Genomic DNA, 27,988 nt, shown 5'->3' on the forward strand with positions numbered 1-27,988 from the left:
AGGCGCACATTCATTCATTCACTGCCGGTGGGGGCTGCCGGAGAGGCAGCCCCCACCGGCAGTGAATGAATTCATTCATCCAGGCGGAGGAGCCGGCTGCTTTCGCCACCGGCTCCTCCGCCTGGATGAATGAATGTGCGCCTGTGCGGACCCGGCCTAGATTTAACACGCGACCACCCGCCGGCCGTCTCGAACTAACGCGTGTCCCCCCGCCGCCGCTGCCTGGAACAGGCGCCCACCCACCCGCGGCCTAGATTTAACACTCGACCACCGGCCCCCCGGATCCCGCCGGCCGCCTGGACCCACGCGGCCCTCCGACAGGTATTTAAAAATTTTGATTTTTACACTTCCTGGTGCCTGTCATTTCAAATGTCATTTGAAATGACAGGTACCAGCGCACCCAGGTTAATGTATAGGCGCTGTATTAAGCGCCTATACAGTAAAATGGGTTACGCGGGCATAACCCTTCCCTACCGCTTTAAAGCCGCGGCATGCATTTGCATGCGATTAGAGGAGAGTATCGGGGAGTTAGTGAAGAGAACTGTGCGTGCGGGGAGGAAGGGTGCGCCTGACACTACCTGACACTACCGCACTGTTTCTACCGCGGCCTTACTGGATCGACCTGATAGATATTGAACAGGACCGGTCCCAACACGATCCTTGCGGCACTCCGCTTAACACCGCTCTCTCTTCAGAGTAATTTCCATTTACCATCACACATTGTCTTCTCTCCGTCAACCAGTTTGCAGTCCAGGCCACCACCTCAGCACTCACTCCTAAGCTTCTCATTTTATTCAACAGCGTTCTGTGCGGGACCGTAGCAAAAGCCTTGCTGAAATCCAAGTAGATGACATCGAGCGCTCTTCCTTGATCCAATTCCTAGTCACCCAGTTGAAAAAGTCAATCAGATTTGTCTGACAGGATCTTCCCCTGGTAATCCATGCAATTCTTCAGACTGTAGATAGTTCACTATTCTTTCTTTCAGCAGTGACTCCATCACTTTTCCCACCACCGAGGTGATGTAACCGGCCTGTAGTTTCTAGCCTCCTCTCTGCTCCCACTCTTTTGAAGTGGGGCTACCACCACTCTTCTCCAATCACTTGGCACTACTCCCGTTTCTAGTGATCTATTGAACAGGTCACGCAGCGGACCCGCCAGCACATCTCTGAGCTCCCTCAGTGTCCTGGAATGAACCTCATCAGGCCCCATGGCTTTGTCCACTTTCAGTTTTCCCAGCTCTACCCACACATTCTCCACTGTAAACAGAGTTACATCTATTCCACTCCCTTCCAGTTTCTTGTTAACTAGCAATGGTCCTTCTCCTGGGTCCTCTTTAGTGACCACCGAACTGAAGTATTCATTTAATATTCTGCCATTTCTTCGTCTCTCTACACATTGATCCTTTTCACCTTTCAATTTCACTATACCACTTTGAACTTTTCTCCTTTCTCTGATGTACCTGAAAAATGTTTTGTCACCTCTTTACCTCTTTGGCAATCCTTTCTTCTGCTTGACTTTTTGCCGTCTTGATTACTTTATTTGTCTCCCTCAGTTCTACCAGATATTCTTCTTTGTGTTCCTCCCTTTGGGATTCTTTATATTTCTTGAACGCTGTTCTTTTAGCTTTTATTTTGTCAGCCACCTCCTTTGAGAACCAGATAGGTTTCATTTTTCTTTTGCTTTTCTTTACTTTTCTAACATACGGGCCAATCTTGTATCGTGCGGTAGGAAGAGCTGCGTTAGTGCCTACGGCACCCGCGGTTACCGCCCGCACAGAGCAGCTCACCTACCGCGCGATCCTGAAGCCTAATTATATGTAAATGTAAGCCGCGTCCGAAAAGCCTTAGTCCCGCGCAACCCAGGATACTGGATAGAGCGCCTATACAGGATCCTGGGTGCGCGGGCCTAAGGCTTCACGCCACGCTGGTATCTGTCATTTGAAATGACAGATACCAGGAAGCAACGGCGGCGACAGCGCAGAAGCAACGGCGAAAGGACTTTTCAGTGTCCCCCCTCCTCTCGGAGCAGGGCGCGAAAAGCTGCCTTGCTCCGGGAGGAAGGGGGACACTGACAGCGACGAAGCTTTCCCCCAGCCCGGACACCGGCGAAGCCAGAAGACAGCGGCGGAGAAACGGCGAAACGACTGTCAATGTCCCCCCTCCTCTCGGAGCAGGGCGGAAAAGCCGCCTTGCTCCGGGAGGAGGGGGGACACTGACAGCGGCAAAACTTTCCCCCAGCCCGGACACCGGCAAAACTTACAATTTTGCAGCCATGAGCCACGAGCAGGAACGCGAAGATCTGGCTCCGATAGCTCCTCCCGACAAGATGGCCGCCTGCACGGGGAAAGAGTACAATTGGCCGCTCAAGACGTGATGTCGTGACGTCACGTCTTCAGCGGCCAATTGCACGCTTTCCCCGTGCAGGCGGCCATCTTGTCGGGAGGAGCTAAGGCAGGCCAGATCGTGTTCGTGCTCGTGGCTGCAAAAAAGTAAGTTTTTTGCCGGTGTCCGGGCTGGGGGAAAGTTTTGCCGCTGTCAGTGTCCCCCCTCCTCCCGGAGCAAGGCGGCTTTTCCGCCCTGCTCCGAGAGGAGGGGGGACATTGACAGTCGTTTCGCCGTTTCTCCATCGCTGCTTGTGCGCTGTCAGTGTCCCCCCTCCTCCCGGAGCAAGGTGGCTTTTCGCGCCCTGCTCCGAGAGGAGGGGGGACACTGACAGTCGTTTCGCCGTTTCTTCTCCGCCGCTATCTTCTGGCTTCGCCGGTGTCCGGGCTGGGGGAAAGCTTCGCCGCTGTCAGTGTCCCCCCTCCTCCCGGAGCAAGGCGGCTTTTCGCGCCCTGCTCCGGGAGGGGGGAGAAGAGACAAGCGGCGAAACAACTTACTTGCACGGGGGGAAAGCGGTCTCCGTGGCAGCCCCAGTCCTCTCCCCTCCTCCCGAAGCCAAAAAAAAAAAAAAAGCTTTTTTTTTTGGCTTCGGGAGCAGGGGAGAGGACTGGGGCTGCCACGGAGACCGGCACCCATGATCGCGGCCGGGGCAGGTGAGCGGGGGCTGGGGGAAAGCTTGCCACCTACCCTGACCCCTGCCTCTACCGCCTGGGTCAGGGTAGGCGGTAAGTTTGCAGGTTAAACGCGCGACAAAGCGGCAGGGAAAGGTAGCGTTAGTCGGGGCGCGGGTTACGGGATGCTAGGGGAATAGCTAATTCGCTCGTTTGCATGCAATATCGCGCTAATTCGCTCGTTTGCATGCAATATACATGCCGCGGGCGGAAGGGGTTACCCGGGGAATTTAGGACGCGGTAGGAGTAGGTTAAAGGGGATTCGGGATCGCAGGAAGGGCTAACGCGGCCGGAACGTGAGTTAAAAGCGGCTTAGGAGCAGGGTAAATGCAGCCGCACTTTACAGGATTGGCCCGATATAGATTAGTTGCCTTGATAATTGCTTTTAGTTTGGTCCACTGTTGATCCACATCTCTCTTGTTCTCCCAGCCTTTTAGTTCTTCTTCCAGGTACTTCCCCATTTCATCAAAGTCCATGTTTTTGAACTGCAAAACTTGGGTCTTCATGCTTCTTCTACATATCCTTTGTGTGATATGAAACCATACCGTTTGATCACTGGTGCTGAGGTGGGCGCCCACCTGGACATCAGAGACATTATCTCCATTAGTGAGCACTAGGTTGTGTATAGCTCCCTCTCTCGTGGGTTCCATTACCATTTGTTTGAACAAAGCCCCTTGCAGGGCATCCACTATTTCTCTACTATTGTTATATCTAGCAGAAGGGATTCTCCAGCCTACATCCAGCAGATTAAAGTCTCCAACGATCACAACTTCTCCCTTCTTTCCCATCTTTTGTATGTCTTCAACCAGATCTCTGTCCAGCTTTTCCTTTTGGTTTGGAGGCCTGTAAACCACTCCAATATAAATGGATGCCCCATCATCTTTTTTTAGGTTGGCCCATAGTGCTTCTTTATTGCCCCATCTTCCTTGCAGCTCAGATGCTTGGATATTGTTTCTGACATAAAGAGCCACTCCTCCCCCTTTCCTGTCCTCTCTGTCTTTCCTTAACAAGTTATAGCCCGGTATTGCAGTAACCCAAACATGAGATTCCGTGAACCACGTTTCTGTGACAGCAACAACGTCCAAGTCCGCCTCCACCATTAGGGCTTGCAGATCTGGGATTTTATTGCCCAAACTACGAGCATTTGTGCTCATAGCTTTCCAGCTTTTCTCGTTCAGGTTACTGCTTTTCCTGGACTCCTTTTGTGACTTTAGTTGTTTTATTTACTTTACCCTTTCCCTTTGCAATTGTGCAAAGGAAAAGATTAGTGCCTCTGACAGTCAACCAGCGCAATGAGCTTTTTCCTTTGGTTACTGATCTGGAATTTCTGTATGCATTGGGTTTCTTCTCTCTTCTCAGATAACACTTCAATCTTTTTCTCAAGAACTTCTTCAGTATTTAATACAGAGAAGGCTTTTTGTACTTGTTGCACTTGATACAGTGTGTGTCTCTGCATCACAGGTCCAATTCTACCAGAGCCCACTGTAATCCTGTTTGGTTTTTTTTTAGTTCTTTAATGCCCTGTGGGAGTGGGGGGTAGATTTCTGGGCTGCACAGCTGTCAAGAACGGGTGCCTGTGGGTCACAGATGTTATCCTACCTGAGCCCACTTTTGGTTTTTCTGTGGTAATGGGAAATTAATTCCTGAATAATGTAAAGTGGGTGAGACTTTCTTTAATGGGGCAAGCCCTAAGTTTCCAGATGATTTCCCTCAGAATAAAGGCTCCACATTAGCTACATTGGATAGTCCCTCATTTTGGTAATTTATTTGGTTAACAGCTAAGGAAATACCAATTTATTAGTTTATCTTGTTGCCAATTATGACTTTAGGCAGACTATATCAGAAAAACAAAGCTAGGGGTGGGTGGGCAGAGGGGTAGGGTAGGAGGGAGTTAAACAGTTAAACCTTGGTCAAGCTGGTTTAAGCAGGACACTTTCTGGAACTTACTTGTCCTTCATTATTAAATTATCCCACAGCACTTTATGCCCCAATATTAGTATCTAAACAGAGATTAATAGTGACAGCTAACTACAATAAGAGAAGGATACTAATTAAAATGCTGGAATGGTTGTTTTTATTTTTTTTTTGGTGTTTTTTGTTGTCTCTGGAATCTTAAAACAAACCAATAGTAAGAAAGCAAACAAATTAATATACAATATCTGTAACTAGAAGAGAAAGAGATAAGGAAATGAAAGCACAGAGCAATATATTATACACAGATGTAATAATAAATAATAAAACAGTTGTACCTTATCTGCGCTGGCTCCTGGCTGTGCACACTGAATCTGTATGATTCCTGCTGGTTGTCAGAATTAGCTACCCCCAACCTCTGAGGTAGCCACACCCAAGCTGGTGTTTAAGCAGGACACTTTCTGGAACTTACTTGTCCTTCGCTATTAAATGATCCCACGGCACTTTATGCCCCAATATTAGTATCTAAACAGAGATTCTATCTAAGCTCGAGACTTAGGTCACACTCCCCACATTCTTGTGGCTATTTGTGAATGTACATATATGGTCAGGTTCATAAAAAAATATAGCGGATATTATTCAAACTTAATACGCATTTGCAAGGTTATGTAATAGTTATCTGAGCACCCATCGATCTTGCCTCCTGGCACATCTCAAGCAATGTCCGGGAAAATCCAAATGTTTTGCCCGTAGAACAGTTTTTCCCTATTTCGCAGAAATAATTTTAAAATCATATCTCTGTCCATCAAGAAAACAAAGGAAACAAACTGTTCCACGTGACTCAACTTGTTCCTCCATTGATGTCTCAAGAAAAGCTGTTAAATTACTGCCAACATTTAAAGGTGGGTTATCCAGACCTGATTTGTTTATCTGGTAAATATTTGCCATTGGGGGAATCGCTTCAGAAGAAACTTGGAGGGTTTCTATCAAATATTTCTTAAATTGGTCTCTCAATGAGATCATCCTCACTTGTGGGAAATTTAAAACCCTCAGGTTCAATTTCCTTTGCATATTTTCTAGCTTTCTGAAATTATCAAAGTCTGATTTCACAAGATTTAATTGTACCTCTTGCATCGCTTCAAGTTTAGAGTCCAGTTCTTGAAATTTAACTTCATGCCGTGCTACCACAGGCTCAGTCTTTTCAATACTTTCCTGATTATTCGTCAGCGCTTGTGTTAATGAAGTAATTGCTTTTTCTAAAGTTTCCAAAGCACTCCAAACCGTCTCTAGGGTTATTACAGCTGGTTTAACCAATTTTTGAGTGTGGCTTGTGCCTACCTTAGCTCCTCGACAAACTTCTGAAATTTGTTCAATTTCATTGGTCGAGTCCCCATCCCCCGTCAGATTGAAACCGGCAGCACTTGATTTTCCATCGGCCCATCTCTCCCTTCTGCCTTCCAGGCTCTGTTGTTCCTCCGTTGCCGCAGTGCTGTCCTCAATTACACTCGCAGCAAACATTCCTCTCCCCGCCTCTGTTGCAGCGCCCTTCTCTGGCAGCGGCTGGTGGGCTGACCAGCCCAGGTCTTGGATGTTGCTGCGAGTCGGAGGAGAGGGCGTCTCGGGCGCTCCAGGACTCAGAGACGCTTGTATGTCCAGGGGTGAGGTCAGCGTGTTGGAATATTAGCCTGAGGTTCTGACCTTTTCCCTCTGCTCATTGTGACCATCACAAGTTTTGGACAGTTCTAGCTGCTGTCCAAACATCTCCTGGAATTCCTCCATATTAGGGTCAATAGGGCATTTAACATTTTCATGGCCAGAACTGCAAGCAGGCCAAGGCAGCAGAGGATTCTGGGTCAGTCACAGTCTCCATGTTGGTCTCAAACTCATGCACACATATCACACACAAGCACAGGCTATAATGCCAGCTACATTTAGAGGAGAATTTATCAGGTCAGATTTGCATGATATCTCCAATACACACGTGACATAAAGACACTGAGCTTTTCAGATGATACGCCCTGCTCAGCTGGTAAAAATGTTCTCTTCCAAAGAATAAAAACTGAATACTCTTTAGGCAACAAGTATATCAGATTATTACCTAGAGTTGGTGCACCAGTAGTTATGATTATATTATATTAAGGAGATATTCAATGTAAATTGTAAATTGTTAATTGTTATTTCTCTGGTTATGACTTACTTGTTTTTCTATCCTTCATACTGCCTATTGGTTACCCCCGCGCCCAGTTACTCTCCCTGTTGAAATGTACTTTCCAAGCTTGCAGTTATTATGTGAACCGGTATGATATCCCCACAAATACCGGTATATAAAAGTTTCAAAATAAATAAATGATTAAATACTTTTCCTAGAAACGTCTACCCTCCATTTTTGATCATTAACTTCTAATTATTCATGTGAACTGTTTTTCTTTAGGACGCTCAAGTGGATTCTTGGATCCTTCCAATGATCCAAGGATTTGTACAGATTGAAGAGCTTGTGGTTAATTATAATGAGTCATCAGATGATGAGAAAAGCAGTCCAGAGACCCCACCACAGGAACCCACATGTGTGGATGATGTTCACCCTCGTTTTCTAGTGGCGATTATTTCACGCAGGAGCCGGCATAGGGCAGGCAAGTAAAAATGGTAACAAAATGGTATCAGGAAGCTTAAATGGGTGTCTTGGCAAATGGTGTCAACGTTTGCACACATCAACACATTTCCAGTAGCAGAAGGAATCACAGTTTTATTATAATCACTTCTTGTCGTTATCACCCAGATGCATAGATAGAAGCACAGGAAGATGAGAAGCCTTAACAAAGACTGCGCATATTTCATGGGAGAGCTGGGAGTGCAGCCCATAAATCCTAGAACACTATCAAGCTCTTCCCCTCCTATGAGACAGGTAGAGATGTAGAAAGTTCTTTAGCATGTTGGTGAAAATTGTGTGCTTTTTGAGAAGGTAAGCACTGTTTATAAACGGGCTAACAGCATTACACTTCCTGCCATTTTGTGTGGCTTGCTTTGATTATTTGTATATCCTCAACGTTATGGGACTGTGCTTCCCTGCAGAAGAGTCTCTTAGATGTGCGCCTGGGGAGAGGGCAGGGGCAGTAACGGAGAAGAGTTAGATTAGGAGACTTTAGCAGGGGCCTAGTACTTCAGAGCAGACCCACACATTTGTCCTTCGACCTGTTGCAGAATCAAAGCAGAGATCTGGCATGATGAACAAGGAAGCAGAAAAGGAAGGACACAACAGCTGTCTTTAAATTTTCTCAATTGAGATTTTTAAAAACTGGTAAAATATTGTTGTGTGTTTTCACCCTTGGTAATGATTTCAGATACTTGACATGTTTCCTAGCTGTGCTGTGCATTCCCTTTAACGTTTTGCATTCTACTAGCCTTTCAAGTTTTCTCCAGAAGATTTAACCAGAATTAAAAAATGTGGATTGTGATTAGAGGTTATGGTGATTATTTCCCTTGACTGGCAAATTGATTTTCAGTGCCTCGCAAGAAATGCTGGCTGGTGTTGGCTACCCATGGCTGAGTTTTGTGCTTCTGGAGGCTCAGTCCTGAGCTGCATCCCCTGGAATGGAATCGGTGGGGATCCTTAAGCTTGGCTCAGGGCTTGTTTGTATTGTTTTTGTGGCATGCTGATGCTCTCTTTGCATGTCCTTTGTGACTTGGCTCATAGGCACCAGTTCTGTGGGTGCTTGAGCGCCTGCATATTGGGAGCTGAGAGCTCCATGCTACAGGGAAGGAAGTGCTGCTGTTTCCGCCTCCTCCCTGCAGTCCATTGGCTGTGGAATGTGTGACCAATGGCCTTCGGGGAAGGTGGGGGGGGGGGGGGGGGCGGGACAGGCAGGCTTCCTGAGGTGCAGTGCTGATAGAAGGGCTAGATGTATAAGCAGGGTGAAGAGGGGCTGAAGGAACTGCTGGGAGGTGGTTGTAAAGGGGAGCCTGCAATGGAGAGGAACTGAAAGAAGGAATTCTGGCTGAGAGGAGTCAAGAGGGACTGGGAGAGGAGTAGACACAGGGTGTGAGGGGCTGGGAGAGTAGCAGAGAAGGCTGACAGATAGGGGACATGGGCTGAGAAGAAGGGAAAGGGGGATACAAGCTAGGAGAGAGGACATGGGCTGTGATAAGAAGAGGAGCAGGGGTGAGTGGTGAGGTGAAGGCAACTTTAAAAGGAAGAGAGGTGGAGAGTCCTGGCAAAGGAGTTGTATGGATTGGGTGGGGGACTGATAGCAGAGGTGAACCAAGAGAAGGGTTTATGGTGGAGGGAAAAGACAAGATGAGGCGCGGAGAGAGATGGAAGTGGAAGAAGGGGTGAGAGCAGGAGGAGATGAGGGAAGAAAAGGAGCTGTGGAGAGAGAGAGTTATACACATGGAGGAAAACAAAATGAAAAGAAATAACAGGAAGACTGGAGAATAAGCTTTACAAGAAAGAGGAAACAGAAAAGGCCAAGAGCCAGCAGAGACAGGGGATAGAGTGAAACTATTTGGTGAAGATCTGAGCCAAAAGTGGGGGGGGGCAGATGGGTATCCGCCCTTGATTCCAGCTACCAGGGTAAATTGGTGGCAGGGATGTCATAGGCTCAAATTCTTTTAACAATTGGCAGCTCCAGTATTGAGAGGGGGCTGTGGTCAGGGCTTGAGCTGAGATGAGCCTTGGTCCCTTTGCTACAGAAGTAAATAAAACATGGGCCCTGGTATATCCCACAAGAGACAGCAGTTTTCTCCAGGGTTTTCCAAATCGAGGGCCGGAAGCACCACCTGTAGCTGTGGCCCTGAGCTGGGGAGTATTAACTGCTGAGCTGCCAGGGCTCAGGACATGCAGGTAATGGATTGCATTATGTGGACTCTGCAGGCATAGGGCTGGGTCTGGACTGGAATGTGTGAGTGCCGGGAGGAGGCCGGGATAATTCCAGAAATAAATAGTGCCCGGGCTCAGGGAGTGCAGAGCAGGAAAGTGAGGAGGGGAGTCACAAACTGAAAGGTGAGTGGTGCCTGCTGGTGAGGGGATGGATGAGCCAAGCCTGTAGAGGAGAGAAGCTGGCTAAGGAGGGGTGAGGAGGAGCCTGATGAGAAGTGCAGGGAGGGGATAGAGCGCATTCTAAGGGGATGTAGGGAGTGGAGCTGGAAGAGAGGAATTAAAGCCCTCCTCCAAATATTATAATCTGAGTATTCCCATGCAGGAGGGGAGGATTGAGAGTAGTGAGGTAAGGGGGGAGACTGAGAGTAAAGGAAGGTTGAGAGAGTGCGATGGTGGCAGGAGAGGGAAGAGGCTGTGGTGGGGCTGGGATTGTGGGACTCTCAGTGCGACCCTGGCTTTTGTTCTGGTTCCCAGGTTCACATTACCTGCTGCTCTCTGGACATTTAAATACAGGCTGCTCAGTCACAACTCACTTTCTTCTGTTTTTTTTTCTTTTTTGCTGGGGGCGCTGTAATTTGGGTTGAGTAGAGCTCCCCCAATCATTTTCAGAAGTTGGCTCCTTTGACTTGTTGGGTAAAATGTTATAGACCTCAGCTATGACTGTTTAGAGATGAGCAGGGTAGTGATACAAATTGAAATAATGAAATGTTCCAGTGCTAAAACTCCTTTGCCCAGCTTGCAGAGGTGTGCTTGCTCTCTCTGGTTTTGGAATGTAATTTAGTTCATAGTGTCTGACATTTTTGCTGATATATTACAGGTTAAGATAGAATTAAAGATTCTGAATAAGCATCTGTTGGTTTATCCTCTACTATTACTGCCTCCTCTTTCAGACTCCCTCTGCACTTCTTCCTCCTCCTGTCACATGGGGTACTGGGGCGGATGCCCTTTTTGCACTGACTGAGCGTTGGTTGATGGGGCATACCTAAACGACTGGAAAGCTGATATGGGTTGCCCGTTTGCTTAGGTAACCTAGTTCTCACAGGACAAGCAGGATGGTAGTCCTCACATATGGGTGACATCAGGATGGAGCCCAATCACGGAAAACTTCTGTCAAAGTTTCCAGAACTTTGACTGGCCCCCTACTGGGCATACCCAGCATGGCACTAACCCTGCAGCCAGCAGGGGTCCTCCTTCAGTCTTCTTTTTTTCCACGCAGCAGTAGCCTCGCAGTTTAGGAGCTCTGAACTGATTCCTGACAGGAATTTTCCTAACGGAATTAATTAAAAATACTTCGCCCCACAGGGGTCCCCCCTCTCACTTTCCTCGACCGCGGTACTCTGGTAAGTTTTTTCCACCGTTTTTTCGTTGGTTACCGTCGAGTTTGGCCCTCACGGCCTACTGGCCGACCGTACCGCGGCTCGATTTTTCCATGGCCATGGCGTCGGGGTTTCGTCGGTGCCCGGACTGTACTCGCACCATGTCTATCACAAAACCCTCATGGAGTCTGTGTTTTGTGTTTAGGCCTTGAGCATGATGTCCTTAACTTGCACCAAGTGTGCCCTCATGACAGCTAAGGGTCGCAAAGCCAGAATGGAGAAGATGGGACTCCTCTTCCATGCTCACACCCGACGCCGTCCATCGCATCGACGTCCTCGGAAACCGGCACCGTCGAAGTCGCACCATCGACAACCATCCGGTGACCGCCCGCCATCGACAACCATCCGGTGACCGCCCGCCATCGACGTCTTCACGGCCATCGACTCCCGTATCTCCCCCCTCAAGATCGAGGGGATCGTAGGGAGAAGCATCACCATCACCATCGGCATCGTAGGTCTCGGACCATCGAGGGAGCGAAATCATCGACCTCGCCACCGTCCGAGCCACCGTTGAAGAAGCCCGTCCAGGAGCGGCACACGACCACTCCTGCGACCGGGACATCGAGGCCACCACTCACCTGATCGGGGTTTGGGAGTCGCATTTCCGCCTGTAAAGGTGGTCCCTCCGACTGTGCCTCAGCCTCCTTTTCCGTCACGGAGCCGGAGCTGATTGCCCCAGGTCTCCGGGAAGAACTGGACCGGCTGGTCCAGGAGGCCATCGACAAAGCAATGCAACGACTCCAGGTCCCTCCAGCAACAGAACACCGGCACCGAGAGTGGAACCGGTCACCGACCCGATTCCAGCAGCAGGCTAGCACCGCTGCTATCCCGGATGGAGGCGCTCATGACTGCCCTTCCACCGGTGATTCCCGGGTCTCCGATGGCTCTGGTGCGCTCCCCCGTTGACTGCTTCATCGGGAGGAAAAAACAACCGTTCCACATTCCTCCTTCGGGGGTAGTGCCTCAGCCATCGATGCCATGCCGTCCCTCACCACTGATTTCACTCATCGGGGGCGATACGCACATCGGCGCCATCGATGCCTTCGATGCCAGCACCGATGCCTCCCAAGTTGTCCGCGTTGCCCTCGGCGATTCCTCCGATTTTCTCGGAGCCTCAGCCGGGCCCTTCGGGTATCCAACCACCCTCTCGTCCTACAGGTCAGCCTTCTGATCCTTATGACACTTGGGGTGATGATACCTCCACAGACACCGTATGATTTACCATTCACCTCCTTCTCCTATTGAAAGTAGAAAGCGTTCTCCTCCAGAGGACCTCTCTTTCATTAATTTTGTGAAGGAAAATATCTGAGCTGGTCCCTTTTCAGCTTCAGACGGAGCAAGATGATAGGCACCAGATGATGGAGCTTTCTCCAATTCCTGGATGCCCCCAGAGTGATCACCTCTATTCCCATTCATCAAGTTCTTCTTGACCTCCTCAAAACAACTGGGAAAATCCTGGATCCATAGCCCCAGTACACAGGAAAGCTGACACTACTTATCTAGTACAGTCAGCCCCGGGCTTTTAAAGCTCTCAGCTTGACCACCACTCAGTTGTGGTAGAGTCAGCTCAGAAGAAAGCAAAAAGAACGAAGCCACACTCCTCTACCCCTCCTGTCAAAGAACACAAGTTCCTAGACAATATTGGTCGACCGAGTGTTCCAAGGGGCCATGCTCATCTCTAGAATGCTTCTTATCAGCTGTACATGACCCAATATAATAGGGTCCATCTTTAAGCAAATACAGGACTTCTCTGAAACCCTGCCTGACCATTCCAAGAACATCTTCAAACCCTTGTCAATAAGGGCTTTGAAGCAGGAAAGCATGAGATAAGAACAGCTTACGATATCTTCGACACCTCCACTAGAATGTCTGCAACTGCCATTTCGGCATGGCGTTGGGCCTCTGGCTCAAGTCTTCGGGACCTTCGCCCAGAAGTACAAGACAAGGCTCTCCGACCTGCCCTGTATTGGTGACAATCTATTTGGTGAACAGATTCGGCATATAGTGGCTGAGTTAAAGGATCATCATGAGACTCTCAAAACAGCTCTCATCGATACCTTCTGACTTCCCGTCCTAGACAGCCCTCCAGGAAGGACCCTAAGAAGTCATTCTTCCGGCCAAGGAAGTACTATCCTCCACTGACAAGGACCCGAGTGACAAGGACTTACCATAAAATCCCAGCCTCGCAAGCAAAAGTCACAAGCAGCTCCCAGCCGGGGCCTGCTTCAGGCTTTTGACTTTCACTTGGAGAGCAGCAGCCTAATTCCTTTGCCAAGCATACTGGTGGGAGTGGAGGTCGACTATGCCACTTTCATGGAATGTGGCAAACAATCACAACCGACCAATGGGTGCTGGCAATCATTGCTCAGGGTTACCATCTGAATTTTCTTGCTGTCCCATCAGACTCCCCACCGCTACAAGTGTGGGGAGTATCCGACCACTCGATCCTTCTGGAGCAGGAGGTTTCCCTTCTTCTCCAGTTAAGAGCAATAGAACCCGTTCCTCTTTTGCAGCAAGGCCTAGGGTTCTATTCCGGTACTTTTTGATTCCCAGAAATCCGGGGGCCTTCGTCCGATTCTGGACCTACGTGCCCTCAACAAGTACCTCCTGCGGGAAAAGTTCAAAATGGTAACCTTGGGCTCACTTCTACCTCTTCTACAAAGAGGAGACTGACTCTGCTCTCTAGACCTCCAGGACGCATACACCCACATTGCGATAGCTCCAGCTCATCGCAAGTACCTCCGGTTTTTAGTAGGCCCAAAGCACTATCAATACCGGGTGCTTCCATTCGGCCTAGCATCGGCACCACGAGTCTTTACCAAATGTCTCGTAGTTGTTGTGGCCTTTCTCAGGAAAGAAGGTGTTCACGTTTACCCCTGTCTAGACAACTGGATAATCACCCCAGCCCAGCAAGCAGCTCGATCATCCCTGGATTTGACCCCCTACACACTCTAATTTCTCTAGGATTTCTCATCAATTACGAGAAATCCTATTTAGTCTCATCTCAAACCTTGTCTTTCATTGGGGCAGACTTGGACACCTTACAGGCAAAAGCCTTCCTACCTCAACGAGTACAAACCCTCGTGTCTCTCGCTCACCAGTTGCAGTCTCAGTATACAGCAACTGCTCGGCAATTCCTTGTCCTTCACGGACACATGGCGTCCTCAGTCCATCTCACTCCAATGGCCCGCCTGGCCATGAGAGTCATGCATTGGACTCTACGGTCACAATGGACTCAAGCGACTCAGCCTCTCTCAACCATTGTCCACATCACCGATGCACTCAGTCTGTCTCTCGCCTGGTGGAAAGATCAGAACAATCTCCTCCAGGGTCTGCCTTTTCATCTACCAGATCCTCAACTCATTCTCACCACTGATGCTTCCAACCTCGGCTGGGGAGCTGTGTAAACGATCTACAGACACAAGGATCTTGGTCTCAAGAGGAGTCCAAACACCAGATAAATTTCCTGGACTTCGAGCAATGCGATATGCTCTCAGAGCTTTTCAGGATTACCTATCAAATCACGTCATCCTGATTCAGACGGACAACCAGGTGGCCATGTGGTACATAAACAAACAGGGAGGCAAGGCTCCTTCCTTCTGTGTCAGGCCGCTCAGATTTGGGCGGAAGCGCTCTCCCACTTGATGTACCTCAGGGCCACCTACTTGCCGGGAATGGACAATGTCTTGGGGACAAACTGAGTCGTGTCTTCCAACCGCACGAGTGGTCGCTCGATCCCTCAGTAGCGACCTCTCTCTTCCAGCAATGGGGATATCCCCAAATAGACCTCTTTGCGTCCCCTCAGAACCACAAAGTAGACAATTTCTGCTCCCTCATTCGGAGCGAGCGCTCTCAGCCCAGAGATGCATTCTCCCTCTCGTGGGCAGCCGGCCTGCTTTACGCATTCCCTCCACTTCCTCTTCTCTCGAAGACTCTCGTGAAGCTCCAACAGGACAAGGGAACCATGATCCTGATAGCACCTCACTGGCCACGCCAAGTGTGGTTTCCAGTACTCCAGGATCTCTCCATCCGCAGGCACATTCCCTTGGGAAAGGACCCGCTTCTGATCACTCAGAACGACGGATGTCTACGCCATCCCAATCTTCAGGCCTTGTCCCTGACGGCATGGATGTTGAAAGGTTAATCCTTCAGCCACTTAACCTTTCAGATTCGGTTTCTCGTGTCCTCATTGCTTCACGGAAGCCTTCCACAAGAAAGTCTTATTCCTATAAATGGAAAAGGTATACATCATGGTGTTCTTCACATCCCTTGATCCCTTTTCCTGTCCAACCCCGAGATTTTGGACTATCTCTGGCATTTATCGGAATCCGGTCTAAAGACTTCCTCACTCAGAAAGCATGTCGTGCGGTAGCTGCCTTCCATAAAGGTGTCGGGGATGTCCCTATATCGGTACAACCCCTCGTAACACATTTTCTTAAAGGCTTGCTTCATATCAAGCCACCCTTATGGCCTCCAGCCCCTTCTTGGGACCTTAATCTGGTTCTTGGTCGGCTCATGAAACCTCCATTTGAGCCTCTCTCACTCCTGTGACCTAAAATATCTCACATGGAAGGTGATTTTCCTTCTAGCTATCACTTCAGCTTGCAGGGTTAGTGAATTACAGGCCCTAGTTACCTATCCGCCTTACACTAAACTCCTGCCGGACCGGGCGGTACTCCGCACTCACCCTAAATTCTTACCTAAGGTAGTTTCGGAGTTTCACATAATCAATTCATTATACTACCTACCTTCTTTCCCAGGCCCCATTCCAATCCAGGAGAACAGGCTCTGCATACCCTCGACTGTAAACGGGCTCTAGCATTCTACCTAGACCGTACAGTTGCCAACAGGAAGAGCACTCAGCTATTCGTCTCCTTCCATCCCAACAAATTAGGGCAACCTGTGGGTAAGCAGACTCTCTCCTCCTGATTGGCGGACTGCATATCTTTTTGCTATCAGCAAGCAGGCATTCCTTTTCACGACCGTGTTAAAGCACACTCTGTGAGGGCCATGGCGACTTCAGTAGCACACCTACGATCGGTGCCGCTTCCTGACATTTGCAAGGCTGCCACCTGGAGCTCACTCCACACTTTCGCAGCCCACTATTGCTTGGACAAAGCCGGAAGACAAGATTACATCTTCGGCCAATCTGTCCTGCGTAACCTGTTTCCAACGTGACGTACCAACACCCTTCCGCCTGCCCGGTGGGGTTCCGGATGCCTCTACCAAATTCCACCCCAGTTGTTGTGCCTGTTGCACGCTGTTGGGTACATTTGGTGCATGTTCAGGCATCCTCAGCTTGGTACTCACCCATATGTGAGGACCACCATCCTGCTTGTCCTGTGAGAAAGCAAATGTTGCTTACCTGTAACAGGTGTTCTCACAGGACAGCAGGATGTTAGTCCTCAAGAAACCCGCCCGCCGCCCCGCGGTGTTGGGTTCGTAACGCTTTGTTGTTTATTTTTTCGGCACTGCCTGTAGCTATAAAATAAGACTGAAGGGGGGACCCCTGCTGGCTGCAGGGTTAGTGCCATGCTGGGCATGCCCAGTAGGGCCAGTCAAAGTTCTGGAAACTTTGACAGTTTTCCATGATTGGGCTCCATCCTGATGATGTCACCCATATGTGAGGACTAACATCCTGCCGTCCTGTGAGAACACCTGTTACAGGTAAGCAACATTTGCTATCTTCCAGGATATGCACACCTCATTTTTATAATGTGCTCAGTCCTTCCCCCCCCCCCCCCCCCCACTGCCTTTGGGCTGAATAACATAATCTTCTAAATTGTGTTGGTACCATCAAGGTGTAAGGATTGATGGGAGCGCTCAGTGCCCAAGCTCTGCAGTGTCTTTCCTGACAGCCAACCTCACATGCTCAGCGGGCAGGTGGCTATTGTCCACTTTCTCAGGCAGACATGACATTCTTTCCCCATCTGGATTTTTCCCCATAAGTGAGAGCTGGATAGTGAAGTCACAGGTGTGTGGCTTGCTGTTTTCAGGTATGCGTTACAAGCGCCGAGGGGTGGATAAGAACGGCAGTGTTGCAAATTGTGTAGAAACGGAGCAGCTGATCCACGTCCACAGTCACACGCTGTCCTTCATTCAGACCCGTGGCTCAGTACCCGTGTTCTGGAGCCAGGTTGGATATCGTTACAATCCGCGACCACGGCTGGATAAAGGCAAGTATGCTCAATTCTATCAAACACATCTGACCAGAAGGCACCTCTCTTTTATTAACGCCAGCTTCCAAAGGCTAAAGGTTTCCATAAACAGGGATATGTGGATTTCACCCTGGTTCAGGTTTGGAAATTTCACATTATACCAGATCCACTGGGAAGGTCCGTGATGGACATTTGAAAAATGCAAAGCAAATATCAAAAATCTGCTTTGGATTTACAGAAAATCTGAAGTAGATCTGCCAAAATTTCTTCAGAGTTTTCTTTAAAAGAAGGTTTGAATTGACTCTGCAAATCTGGGATTTATGTATGTTTGTCAGATTGCTTGCAAACCAGTATTAAATTAAGTTCATACCTCTCTGTTCATTAACGGCCGGATTTTAAAAGGGTTACGCGCGTAATCCTTTTAAAACCCCCCCTGTGCGCGCTGAGCGCAAGCCCTGGGGCGCGCGTAAGTCCCGGGACTTCGCAAGGGGGCCATGTCGAGGGCGTGCCGAGTGAGCGGCGTGATTTTCAGGGTGTTCGGGGGGCGTGGCGCCGGCCCGGGGCATGGTCGAGGCCTCCGGACCAGCCCCGGGTTGGGTGATGGCGCGCCAGCAGCATGATGGTGCGCCAGCAGCTTGCTGGCGCGCGCAGTTACGCAGGCCTCTGGCAGGCGTAACTTTGCCAACAAAGTTAGGGGGAAGGGTTAGATAGGGCCGGGGGGGGTGGGTTAGGGAGGGGAAGGTGCGGGGGGGTAGAAGGAAAAGTTTCCTTAGAGGCCGCTCCGAAATCGGACCAGTCAGCCACTTCATAGTGGATAAGCATTCAGGTACTGTGGGTATTTCTAAGTCCCCAGAGGGTTTGCAATCTAAGGGGCTGGGTTTATTAAAGGTTTTCTCCCATTCTGTGTCTATAGGGAATATATAGGCTGATGCAATATTGTGTGCTCAGGCTAGTGGACAGGTTAACCCGCATTGGATGTGTTTTAGACAGGCATCTATAACCCCTGATGCAGTAGGGGGAGATCAGCGAGTCCAAAATGCACGTCTAAATCAGCATGTAGCTAATAGCGCTCATCACATGTAAATGCCATGTTGATGAGGCTATTAGCTAGTACCCCATACCCCCAATGTAAAAATAAATAAATAGGAACTCACCGGATTATAGAGAAGTCACTATCCTTTCCTTCAGCAGAGTCTCCATTAATTTTCCCATCACCGAGTGAGGCTTAACAGGCCTGTAGTTTCCAGGCTCCTCCCTGCTCCCACTCTTGTGAAGCGGGACTTATCACCGCTCTTCTACAATCTTGCGGCACCGCTCCTGTTGTCAGGGATCTATGGAGCAGGTCCTGCAGCGGACAGAAGAGCTGAATGCTGCTGCTCCTGGAGAGTTGGGCTGGAATACGGCACCGTTGGCAATTTCCCTTTTGCAAGATAAAATATGAAATCTGAAAGTGTACTATATTTGGAAATCATGGAACTTCCTGGCTAAAAATAATACAAATGTCATGAAATGGAACTGAAAACGCCTCAAACTCACATTTCTGGGGCCCCTAATTACAGTAAAACGTGTATCAGTTTTACAACACGTGTGAAATGTATCAGTTTGGACACTATTGTAAAGCCATCTGTGCTTCAAATAATTTCCAATTTGTAAGAATTTTTAGCCAAGACACAGCTCTTTGTCTCATATTTTTTCCACAAATACTGCAAGCTCCAAATTGCAGAGAAGCAAACAGTAAATATCATGAGCTTTGTCTCCTCCCAGTAACGTGTGCATACTGTAAATTGGTGACTTTCTGCTCTCCAGGTGAGGAGGAGACCAGGCCTTACTTCTGTGCCCATTTTGAAGAAGAGCTAAAAATGTACAAGAAGCAGGTGAGTTTTGTGGCCTGTACCCGGTAGGTATTCTTTCACGCAAATTTGTGCAACTGTCTTGATGGGCGTTTTCTAGTTTTAAGGCCACACAGCCAGGGGCTTGCTTAATGCACCCTCCAGCTGTCTTGAATAGACTGTGGGCACCATGCACTTACAGTTGAAACCTTGAGCTCTAGTCTGTACTTGCATGTGTACTGAAGTGGGAAGTGTTTTCCTTGTTACCTCTTATTTGCTTATTTTCTAATATTAACGTCCTTCAGTTACAGGTTTGAAAAGTGCAATGGTATCCATATGTATCTTTCTACTAGAAACTCTAGCAATGTTATGTTATTAGTTACTGAATATGTACTCTTTAAAAAAAAAAAAAAAAAAAGTGGGTCAAGGGTGCCCTGCGGTTGACAATGAAATGCTTTACCCTCAAAATACCTGTTAACTTGGTTTTCTGTCTCCAATCTATCTTGAGCAGGTGCTGATTAACTTGGTAGACCAGACAGGAAGGGAGAAGATTATTGGGGATGCATATCTGAGACAAGTGTTACTGCTAAACAACCCAAATCTTACCTATGTGTCCTTTGATTTTCACGAGCATTGGTAAGAAGCATTTCCATTAAAGCAAAATGTTAGCAACATAGGACTTGCTTGCAAATGTTGTAGTGCTTTTAGTATTCCAGGTTCCACTTCGGAAGGGAAGAACTGAAAATCTCATGGCTTTATCTTGTATAGTCAGTTCCAAATAAATAAATAATGGAGCCACTCTGACTTGTTAATTGACTAGCTGCTCACCCAAAACTAAACGTTTTATATTCTGCTGTAAGATAATGGCGAGAACTGGCCTCTGGGCAAATACAGAAGGCCATTTATCCAGAGAGAGCGTATGGCGCAGTGTCTGAATCTTGGGTGGGAACTGAGATGTTTTGCTTCAGTGGCTGGGGCTTGCTTTTTACAGTGTGATCATGTAGTCTTGGCAGAAGTTTTCTGACACACTGAATTTGCTCTTTTTTCCCCCCTTTCCTCCGCATCCTCTGTGGATATTAATTTGTGGACTGCCAATGCTGAAAACCATTAGATTTTGCAGTGGAATTGGTCATAAACCTGTGGCTGTTTTGGTGGTGAACGTGGAGCATTCGTGTGGTGGAAGTGAAAACAGTGTTAGGAATAAGATGACCTCAGATAAACACAGAGGACACTTCACTGTGGTGAAAGTGATGGCGTGGAGGAGTAGCAGGCTGCAAACCAGGGTTCAAATCCAACTGCTGCTCCTTGTGACCGTGAGCAAGTCACTTTACCTTCCATCGCCTCAGGTACAAATTTAGGCTCAAATTTACTAAGTATTCTCCCATAGACAAAATGGGAGAAAACCTTAGTACATAATCCCCTTAGATTGTAAGTCAGGGGAAAATATCTCTGGTACCTGAATGTGTAATGTACGTTGTCACAAAAGGTGGAATATAATCAAATTAAATTAGTCTGATGTCAGTTCTATGATATTACAGCAGGAAAGGAAAATTTAGTAGAAACCAGATGGGCTTTGTGGTCTTTATCAGCCATCGTACTCTTTGAAAGCGGAAAGACATTTTTCTGACATCTGGTAGTGGTTAAGAAGGAGATATGTTTTTAAATAGTTTGGGTAGTAGTAGAGGATGTCTGGAAGATATTATATGTTCTCTTGTTCTTGTGGGAATTTCTGACATTGGGGAGCATACATCTGACTTTTTTACTTAGATTTGTAATTGATGAATTGTTTTTGGATCTAGGAGCCAGCCGAAAAATCTAGGAGCCACCTTGCAGGTATATAGAAACAGAGAAAAACCATATGGCTCATCCAGTCTGCCTATGGATCCAGTTAATTTAGCATTATACTTCTCATCACTTCCTTAGAGATCCCCTGTATTTATCCCAAGCTTTCTTAAATTCAGATACTGTTTTTGTGTCTACCACTTCCACTGGGAGGCCGTTGCACACATCCACCACCCTCTCTGTAAAGAAATATTTCCTGAGTCTATCCCCTTTCAACCTCATCGCATGATACCTTGTTCTAGAGCCCCTTATGTCTCTATCATATCTCCACTATCTTGCCTTTCCTCCAGGATATACATGTTTAGGTCTTTAAGTCCTATCCCCATATGCTTTAGAATGAAAACCAGTGACCATTTTAGTAGCCACCCTCTGGAGCAACGCCATCCTGTTTGTAGCCTTTTAAAGATGTGGCTCCCATGTGTGTGTGAGAGAGAGAGAGATCATGTGCGCTTGTGGGTGAGAGAGAGAGAGCATGTGCGCTTGTGGGTGAGAGAGAGAGAGCATGTGCGCTTGTGGGTGAGAGAGAGCGAGCATGTGCGCTTGTGGGTGAGAGTAAGAGAGAGCATGTGCGCTTGTGGGTGGGAGAGTGAGAGAGAGAGCATGTGTGTGCACAATTACCCCAGTTACTTTGTCTTCTAATCCATGACAATTTCAGGGCATTTGGAAATCAAAAGTTCCAAGGTATGAATAATAGTGAAGTTTTAAAAATCCTTATTTTAATTGTTGGGTGTTATTTGATATGTCTATTTTGAAATATTTTATTGGTGAAGATTTGTATTTGTATATGCTACCTCTGTAAAGATTATATAATTCTTGTCTTTCCCTGTCTCTTTCCTTCCCAGTTTCAACAACCTTGTTATATTGTAACTTTTTACTTCCTCGACACTGGTTAAAAGAAAGTTATTGCACCCCTTGTTATATGTAAACCGGCATGATATGATTGTATCATGAATGCCGGTATAGAAAAGCTTTAAATAAAATAAATAAATAAAATAATATGAGTTTTAATTATTGAATGTTCTATTCATTAATTGTTTTGAATTATTCTTTTTATTAGTATGGTTTTACTAATTTTGTTTTAAGGAAAGGTAATACTTCTGTTTTTCCATTGTTGCAGTGCATACAGAATTTGGCTTGTTGCGGTTTCCAGTTCAGTTTTTGTCTGTTCATTTCTATTTACACTGAATGCTCTCTTTATTCTGTATATTTGAGGGTCTATCTGTATTTGGATGTATGACTGAAGTGAGTTATTCCATTAGTGTGTAGTTTGTATGTAGGGATTTATAGCAGCTTGGATTATTCTGTTTTCCTAATAGGGGGTTTTATTACTATTTTAGGCCTAGTGTAATATTTGTAGTATTAACTTTCATAGGTAGGGTTGTTGCTGTTTGGCTCTGAGGGACATGCTCATGCCCAAGATACATTACAATAGGCCTAATACCATATAGATTCCAAGCATCTCTTGCATTTTTGCAGGGTTTTCTGGTAGGCACCTCAGCAGTGCATGTAAATATAATTTCTCACAGGACAAGCAGGATGGTAGTCCTCACACATGGGTGACATCACGAATGGAGCCTAATCACAGAAAAATTCTGTTAAAGTTTCCAGAACTTTGACTGTCCCCTACTGGGCATGCTCAGCATGGCACTAACCCTGCAGCCAGCAGGGGTCCCCCTTCAGTCTTCTTTTTTCCGTGCAGCAGTAGCCTTGCAGTAAAGGAGCTCTGCAGAGATTCCTGACAGGAATTTTCCTCAAGGAAATTACTAAAAATGTATTTGCCCCACAGGGGTCCGTCCCTCTAATTTTTTTCAAGCCGTGGTACTCCGGTAAGCTTTTACCCGTTTCTGTCTATTACCGTCGAGTTTGGCCCTTGCCTACTGGCCGTCGACTGTACCGCGGCTCAAATTTTTCTATGGCCATGTCATCGGGGTTCCATCGGTGCCCGGACTGTACTCGCACCATGTCTATCACAGACCCTCATAAAGTCTGTGTAATGTGTCTTGGACGAGAGTATGATGTCCTAACCTGCATCAAATGTGCCTTAATGACACCAAAAGGTCGCAAGGCCAGAATGGAGAAGATGGAACTTCTCTTCCGTACTAAACCCCGACTCCATCTGTTGCATCGACGTCGTTGGAACCGGCACCGTCAACTTTGCGCCAGTATCGACCACTGGCCGGTGACCGTCCGGCATCGACATCTCGGCCTTCGACACCTTCTATTCCCCTCAGGACCGAGGGGATCGCAGAGAGAAACATCGCCATCGACATCGTAAGCCTCGGACCATCGAGAGAGCGAAGTCATCGACCTCGCCATCGTCCTAGCCACCGTCGAAAAAACCCCGTCCAGAAAAGGCACAGACCTTTTCGGCGACCAGGTCACCGAGGCAACCCTCACAGGACAGGGGATCGGGAGCCGTGACTCCGCCTTTAACGGAGGTCCCTCCGGCTATGCCTCTGCCTCCTTCTGTTCCGGAGCCGGGGCTGCTTGCTCCAGGTCTCCGAGAAGAACTGGACCGGATGGTTCAGGAGGCCATCGACAAGGCGATGCAAAGACTCCAGGTTCCTCCGACACCGGTACCAATTGTGGAACCGAGCACTGACCCGATTCCGGCAGCATTGGCACCGCTGCTATCCAGGATGGAAGAGCTCATTGCTGCTTGCTCCGGTGCCCTCTCCACTTACTCTGTCATCGGGAGGAGAAACACCGTTCCGCATCCCTCCATCCGGAGTCCTGCCTCAGCCATCGATGCTGATACGTCCCTCGCCACTGATCCAACCATCAGTGCCGATACGTCCGGCGCCACCGAGCCATCTATCGACACCCTCGATGCCTATGCCGGTGCCTCTGATAATTCCTCAGATTCCTTCAGAGCCTAGACCAGGACCTTCAGGTAGCTCACCACCCGTCCCCCTCTAGTTCCTAGAGGGACAGGTGCTGATCCTTATGCTACCTGGACTGATGATTCCTCGCCAGCCACCCATGATTTACCTTCACCACCTTCACCCACTGAAAGTAGGAAACATTCTCTTCCAGAGGACCTCTCTCTTTAAATTTTGTGAAGGAAATGTCTGAATTTGTTTCCTTCCAGTTGTAGACTGAACAGGATGACAGACATCAGATGATGGAGTTGCTCCAATTCCTGGATGCTCCCAAGGAAATAACCTCCATCCCTATTCACCAGGTTCTTCTGGAGCTCCTCAAGAAGAACTGGGAACATCCTGGCTCCATTGCTCCAGTGCACAGAAGGCTGACACTACCTATTGGCGCAGTCAGCTCCAGGCTTTCAGAAAACTCAATTGGATCACCAATCTGTAGTTGTTGAATCTGCACAAAAAAGAGCAAAGAGATCAAAGCCTCATACCTCTTCCCGGGCAAAGAACAGATGTTTTTAGATGCCATTGGCCGCCGGGTTTCCAAGGCTCAGTGCTCATCTCCCGGATTGCTGCCTATCAGCTCTATACGACCCAATATAATAGGGTCATTTTTAAGCAGATACAAGACTTCTCAGATACCCTGCCTCAACAATTCCAAGATCAGCTTCAAACCCTAGTAAACAAGGGTTTTGAGGCAGGCAAGCATGAGATCAGATCATCCTATGATATCTTTGACACTGCCACTAGGGTTATCTGCAGCCGCTATTTCGGCAAGAAGATGGGCCTGGCTCAAGTCTTCCGACCTTCGCCTGAAGTACAAGACAGGCTATCCGACTGCCCTGTATGGGGGACAATCTGTTTGGCGAACAGATTCAGCGAACAGTGGCGGAACTTAAGAACAATCATGAGACCCTAAGACAGCTCTCTCTGATGCCTTCTGACTATTCTTCTAAACAGCCCTTCAGAAAGGACTCTAAAAGTCCTCCTTCCGCCTGAAGAAGTCCTACCCACCACCAACCAGATCACGTGCCACGAGACTTTTTCAAAAAGCACAATCTCGTCAAACACACAAACAAAAGCCACAAGCAGCTCAACCAGGGCCTGCTTCAGTTTTTTGACTTCCACCTAGAGAGCAGCAGCCAGATTCCACTGCCTCACATACCAGTGGGATGTCTATTGTGCCACTTCCACAACATATGGCACTCAATCACCTCAGACCAATGGTACTGGTGATAATTGCTCAGGGTTATCATTTGAACTTTCTCTCCGTACCACCGGACTCCCCACCTCTACCGATGTGGAGAACATCCGATTGCTCCATCCTTCTGGATCAAGAGGTCTCCCTCCTTCTCCAGTCCAAAGCAATAGAACCCATACCCTACTCTCAGCACGGCCTAGGGTTCTATTCCCGGTACTTCCTAATCCCCAAAAAATCGGGAGGCGTTCGTCCTATCCTGGACTACGGGCCCTCAACAAGTACCTCCAGTGAGAGAAGTTCAAGATGGTAACCTTAGGCTCGCTTCTTCCTCTTTACAAAGAGGAGACTGGCTCTGCTCTCTGGACCTCCAGGACGCATACACTCATATTGCGATAACTCCATCTCATCGCAAATACCTGAGGTTTCTAGTAGGCCCCAAGCACTATCAATACCGAATGCTTCCATTCGGCCTAGCATATGCGCCACGAGTCTCACAGAATGCCTCTGGGAGTTGCAGCCTTCTCAGGACCCAAGGTGTTCACGTCTACCCCTATCTAGATGACTGGTTAATCAGGGCTCCCACTCAGCAAGCTGCTCTGTTGTCCCTCAATCTAACCTTACAACTCTAATTTCATTAGGATTTCTCGTCAACTACGACAAATCCTACTTAGTCCCATCTCAAACCTTGTCGTTCATTTGGGACAGACTTGGACACCTTGGGCAAAGGCTTTTCTGCCTCGACAGTGAGCACTCACTCTCGTTCTCTTGCCACACAAGCTGCAGTCTCAGCAATTTGTGACTGCTTGTCACTTTCTCCTTCTGGGACACATGGCGTCCTCAGTACAGGTCACACCAATGGCACGATTGGCCACGAGAGTCATGATTGGACTCTACGTTCGCAATGGACTTAGAGCGTTCAGCCCTGTCGACCATGGTCCACGTAACTGTTCACTCCGTCAGTCTCTTGCCTGGTGGAGGCATCAGGCCAATCTCCTCCAAGGCTTGCCCTTTCAGCTCCAGACCCTCAATAACTCTCACCACGATGCTTCCAACCTCGGCTGGGGAGCCCATGTGGCCAATCTGCAGACAACGGTTCTTGGTCTCCAGAGGAAGCCAAACACCAAATAAATTTCCTGGAGCTTCGAGCAATAAGATGTGCTCTCAGGGCATTTCAGGATCGCCTCTCAAAACAAGTTATCCTGATTCAGACTGACAACCAGTGGCCATGTGTAATCACAAACAGGGAGGCAGGGCTCCTTCCTTCTGTGTCAGGAAGCTGCTCAGATATGGGCGGAAGCTCTCTCCCATTCGATGTACCTCAGGGCCACCTGGTTGCCAGGATGGACAATGTGTTGGCAGACAAGCTGAGTTACATCTTTCAACCGCACGAGTGGTCTCTCAACCCTTGGTAGAGAACTCCATCTTACAACATGGGGATATCCTCAGATGGACCTCTTTGCGTCTCCTCAAAACCGCAAAGTAGAGATCTTCTGCTCCCTCATTCGCAGCAAACGCTCTCACCAGAGACTTCTCCCTCTCGTGGACAACCGTTCTGCTCTATGCATTCCCTCCATTCCTCTTCTCTCGAAGACTCTCGTGAAGTTACATCAGGACAAGTGAACCATGATCCTCATAGCACTCACTGGCCACGCCAAGTGTGGTTTCCAATACTGCAGGATCTCTCCATTCGCAGGCGATTCCCTTAGGGATAGACCCGCTTCTGATCACTCAGAACGAGGTGCCTCTGCCATCCAAATCTTCACGCTTTTCCCGACGGCGGCATGAATGTTGAAAAGGTTAATCCTTCAGCCACTTAACCTTCTGAACCAGTTTCCCGGTCTTGATTGCTTCACATAAGAACATAAGAAAATGCCATACTGGGTCAGACCAAGGGTCTTTCAAGCCAGCATCCTGCTTCCAACAGTGGCCAATCCAGGCCATAAGAAACCTGGCAAGTACCCAAAAACTAAGTCTTTTCCATGTTTACCATTGCTAATGGCAGTGGCTATTCTCTAAGTGAACTAATAGCAGGTAATGGACTTCTCTCCAAGAACTTATCCAATCCTTTTTTAAAACAGCTATACTAACTGCACTAACCAATCCTCTGGCAACAAATTCCAGAGTTTAATGTGCGTTGAGTAAAAAATAACTTTCTCGATTAGTTTTAAATGTGCCCCATGCTAACTTCATGGAGTGCCCCCTAGTCTTTCTACTATCCGAAAGAGTAAATAACCAATTCACATCTACCCGTTCTAGACCTCTCATGATTTTAAACACCTCTATCATATCCCCCCTCAGTCGTCTCTTCTCCAAGCTGAAAAGTCCTAACCTCTTTAGTCCTTCCTCATAGGGGAGCGTTCCATTCCCCTTATCATTTTGGTAGCCCTTCTCTGTACCTTTCCATCGCAATTATATCTTTTTTGAGATGCGGCGACCAGAATTGTACACAGTATTCAAGGTGCGGTTCACCATGGAGCGATACAGAGGCATTATGACATTTTCCGTTTTATTCACCATTCGTTCTAATAATTCCCAACATTCTGTTGCTTTTTTGACTGCTGCAGCACACTGAACCGACGATTTCAATGTGTTATCCATATGACACCTAGATATCTTTCTTGGGTTGTAGCACCTAATATGGAACCCAACATTGTGTAATTAGCATAGGTTATTTTTCCCTATATGCATCACTTTGCACTTTAAATTTCATTTGCCATTTGGATGCCCAATTTTCCAGTCTCACAAGGTCTTCCTGCAATTTATCACAATCTGCTTGTGATTTAACTACTCTGAACAATTTTGTGTCATCTGCAATTTGATTATCTCACTCGTCATATTTCCGGAAGCCTTCCACGAGAAAGCTTACTCTTACA

The 27,988-nt window shown here is 47.8% G+C and overlaps 1 protein-coding gene across 2 annotated transcripts in view; it reads left to right on the plus strand.

Annotated features, from left to right (window-relative positions):
* Window positions 1-19,859, plus strand: part of LOC115096038 (phosphatidylinositide phosphatase SAC2-like) — a 172,341-nt gene extending 152,482 nt beyond the window's left edge. Inside the window, exons 7-10 of one of the 2 annotated variants that reach the window (XM_029610525.1) lie at window positions 7,395-7,593; window positions 17,209-17,388; window positions 19,177-19,244; window positions 19,711-19,859. In XM_029610525.1, coding sequence (XP_029466385.1) covers window positions 7,395-7,593; window positions 17,209-17,388; window positions 19,177-19,244; window positions 19,711-19,839 — 576 coding nt within the window. In that variant the 3' untranslated portion in view covers window positions 19,840-19,859. Of the gene's footprint in view, window positions 1-7,394; window positions 7,594-7,739; window positions 7,866-17,208; window positions 17,389-19,176; window positions 19,245-19,710 lie in introns of those variants that run through there. The other variant, XR_003857945.1, reaches the window with a different exon arrangement.
* The last annotated feature ends 8,129 nt before the right edge of the window (window positions 19,860-27,988 follow it).

The sequence above is a fragment of the Rhinatrema bivittatum genome, chromosome 7, assembly GCF_901001135.1.
Source record: "Rhinatrema bivittatum chromosome 7, aRhiBiv1.1, whole genome shotgun sequence".
NCBI lineage: Eukaryota > Metazoa > Chordata > Amphibia > Gymnophiona > Rhinatrematidae > Rhinatrema > Rhinatrema bivittatum.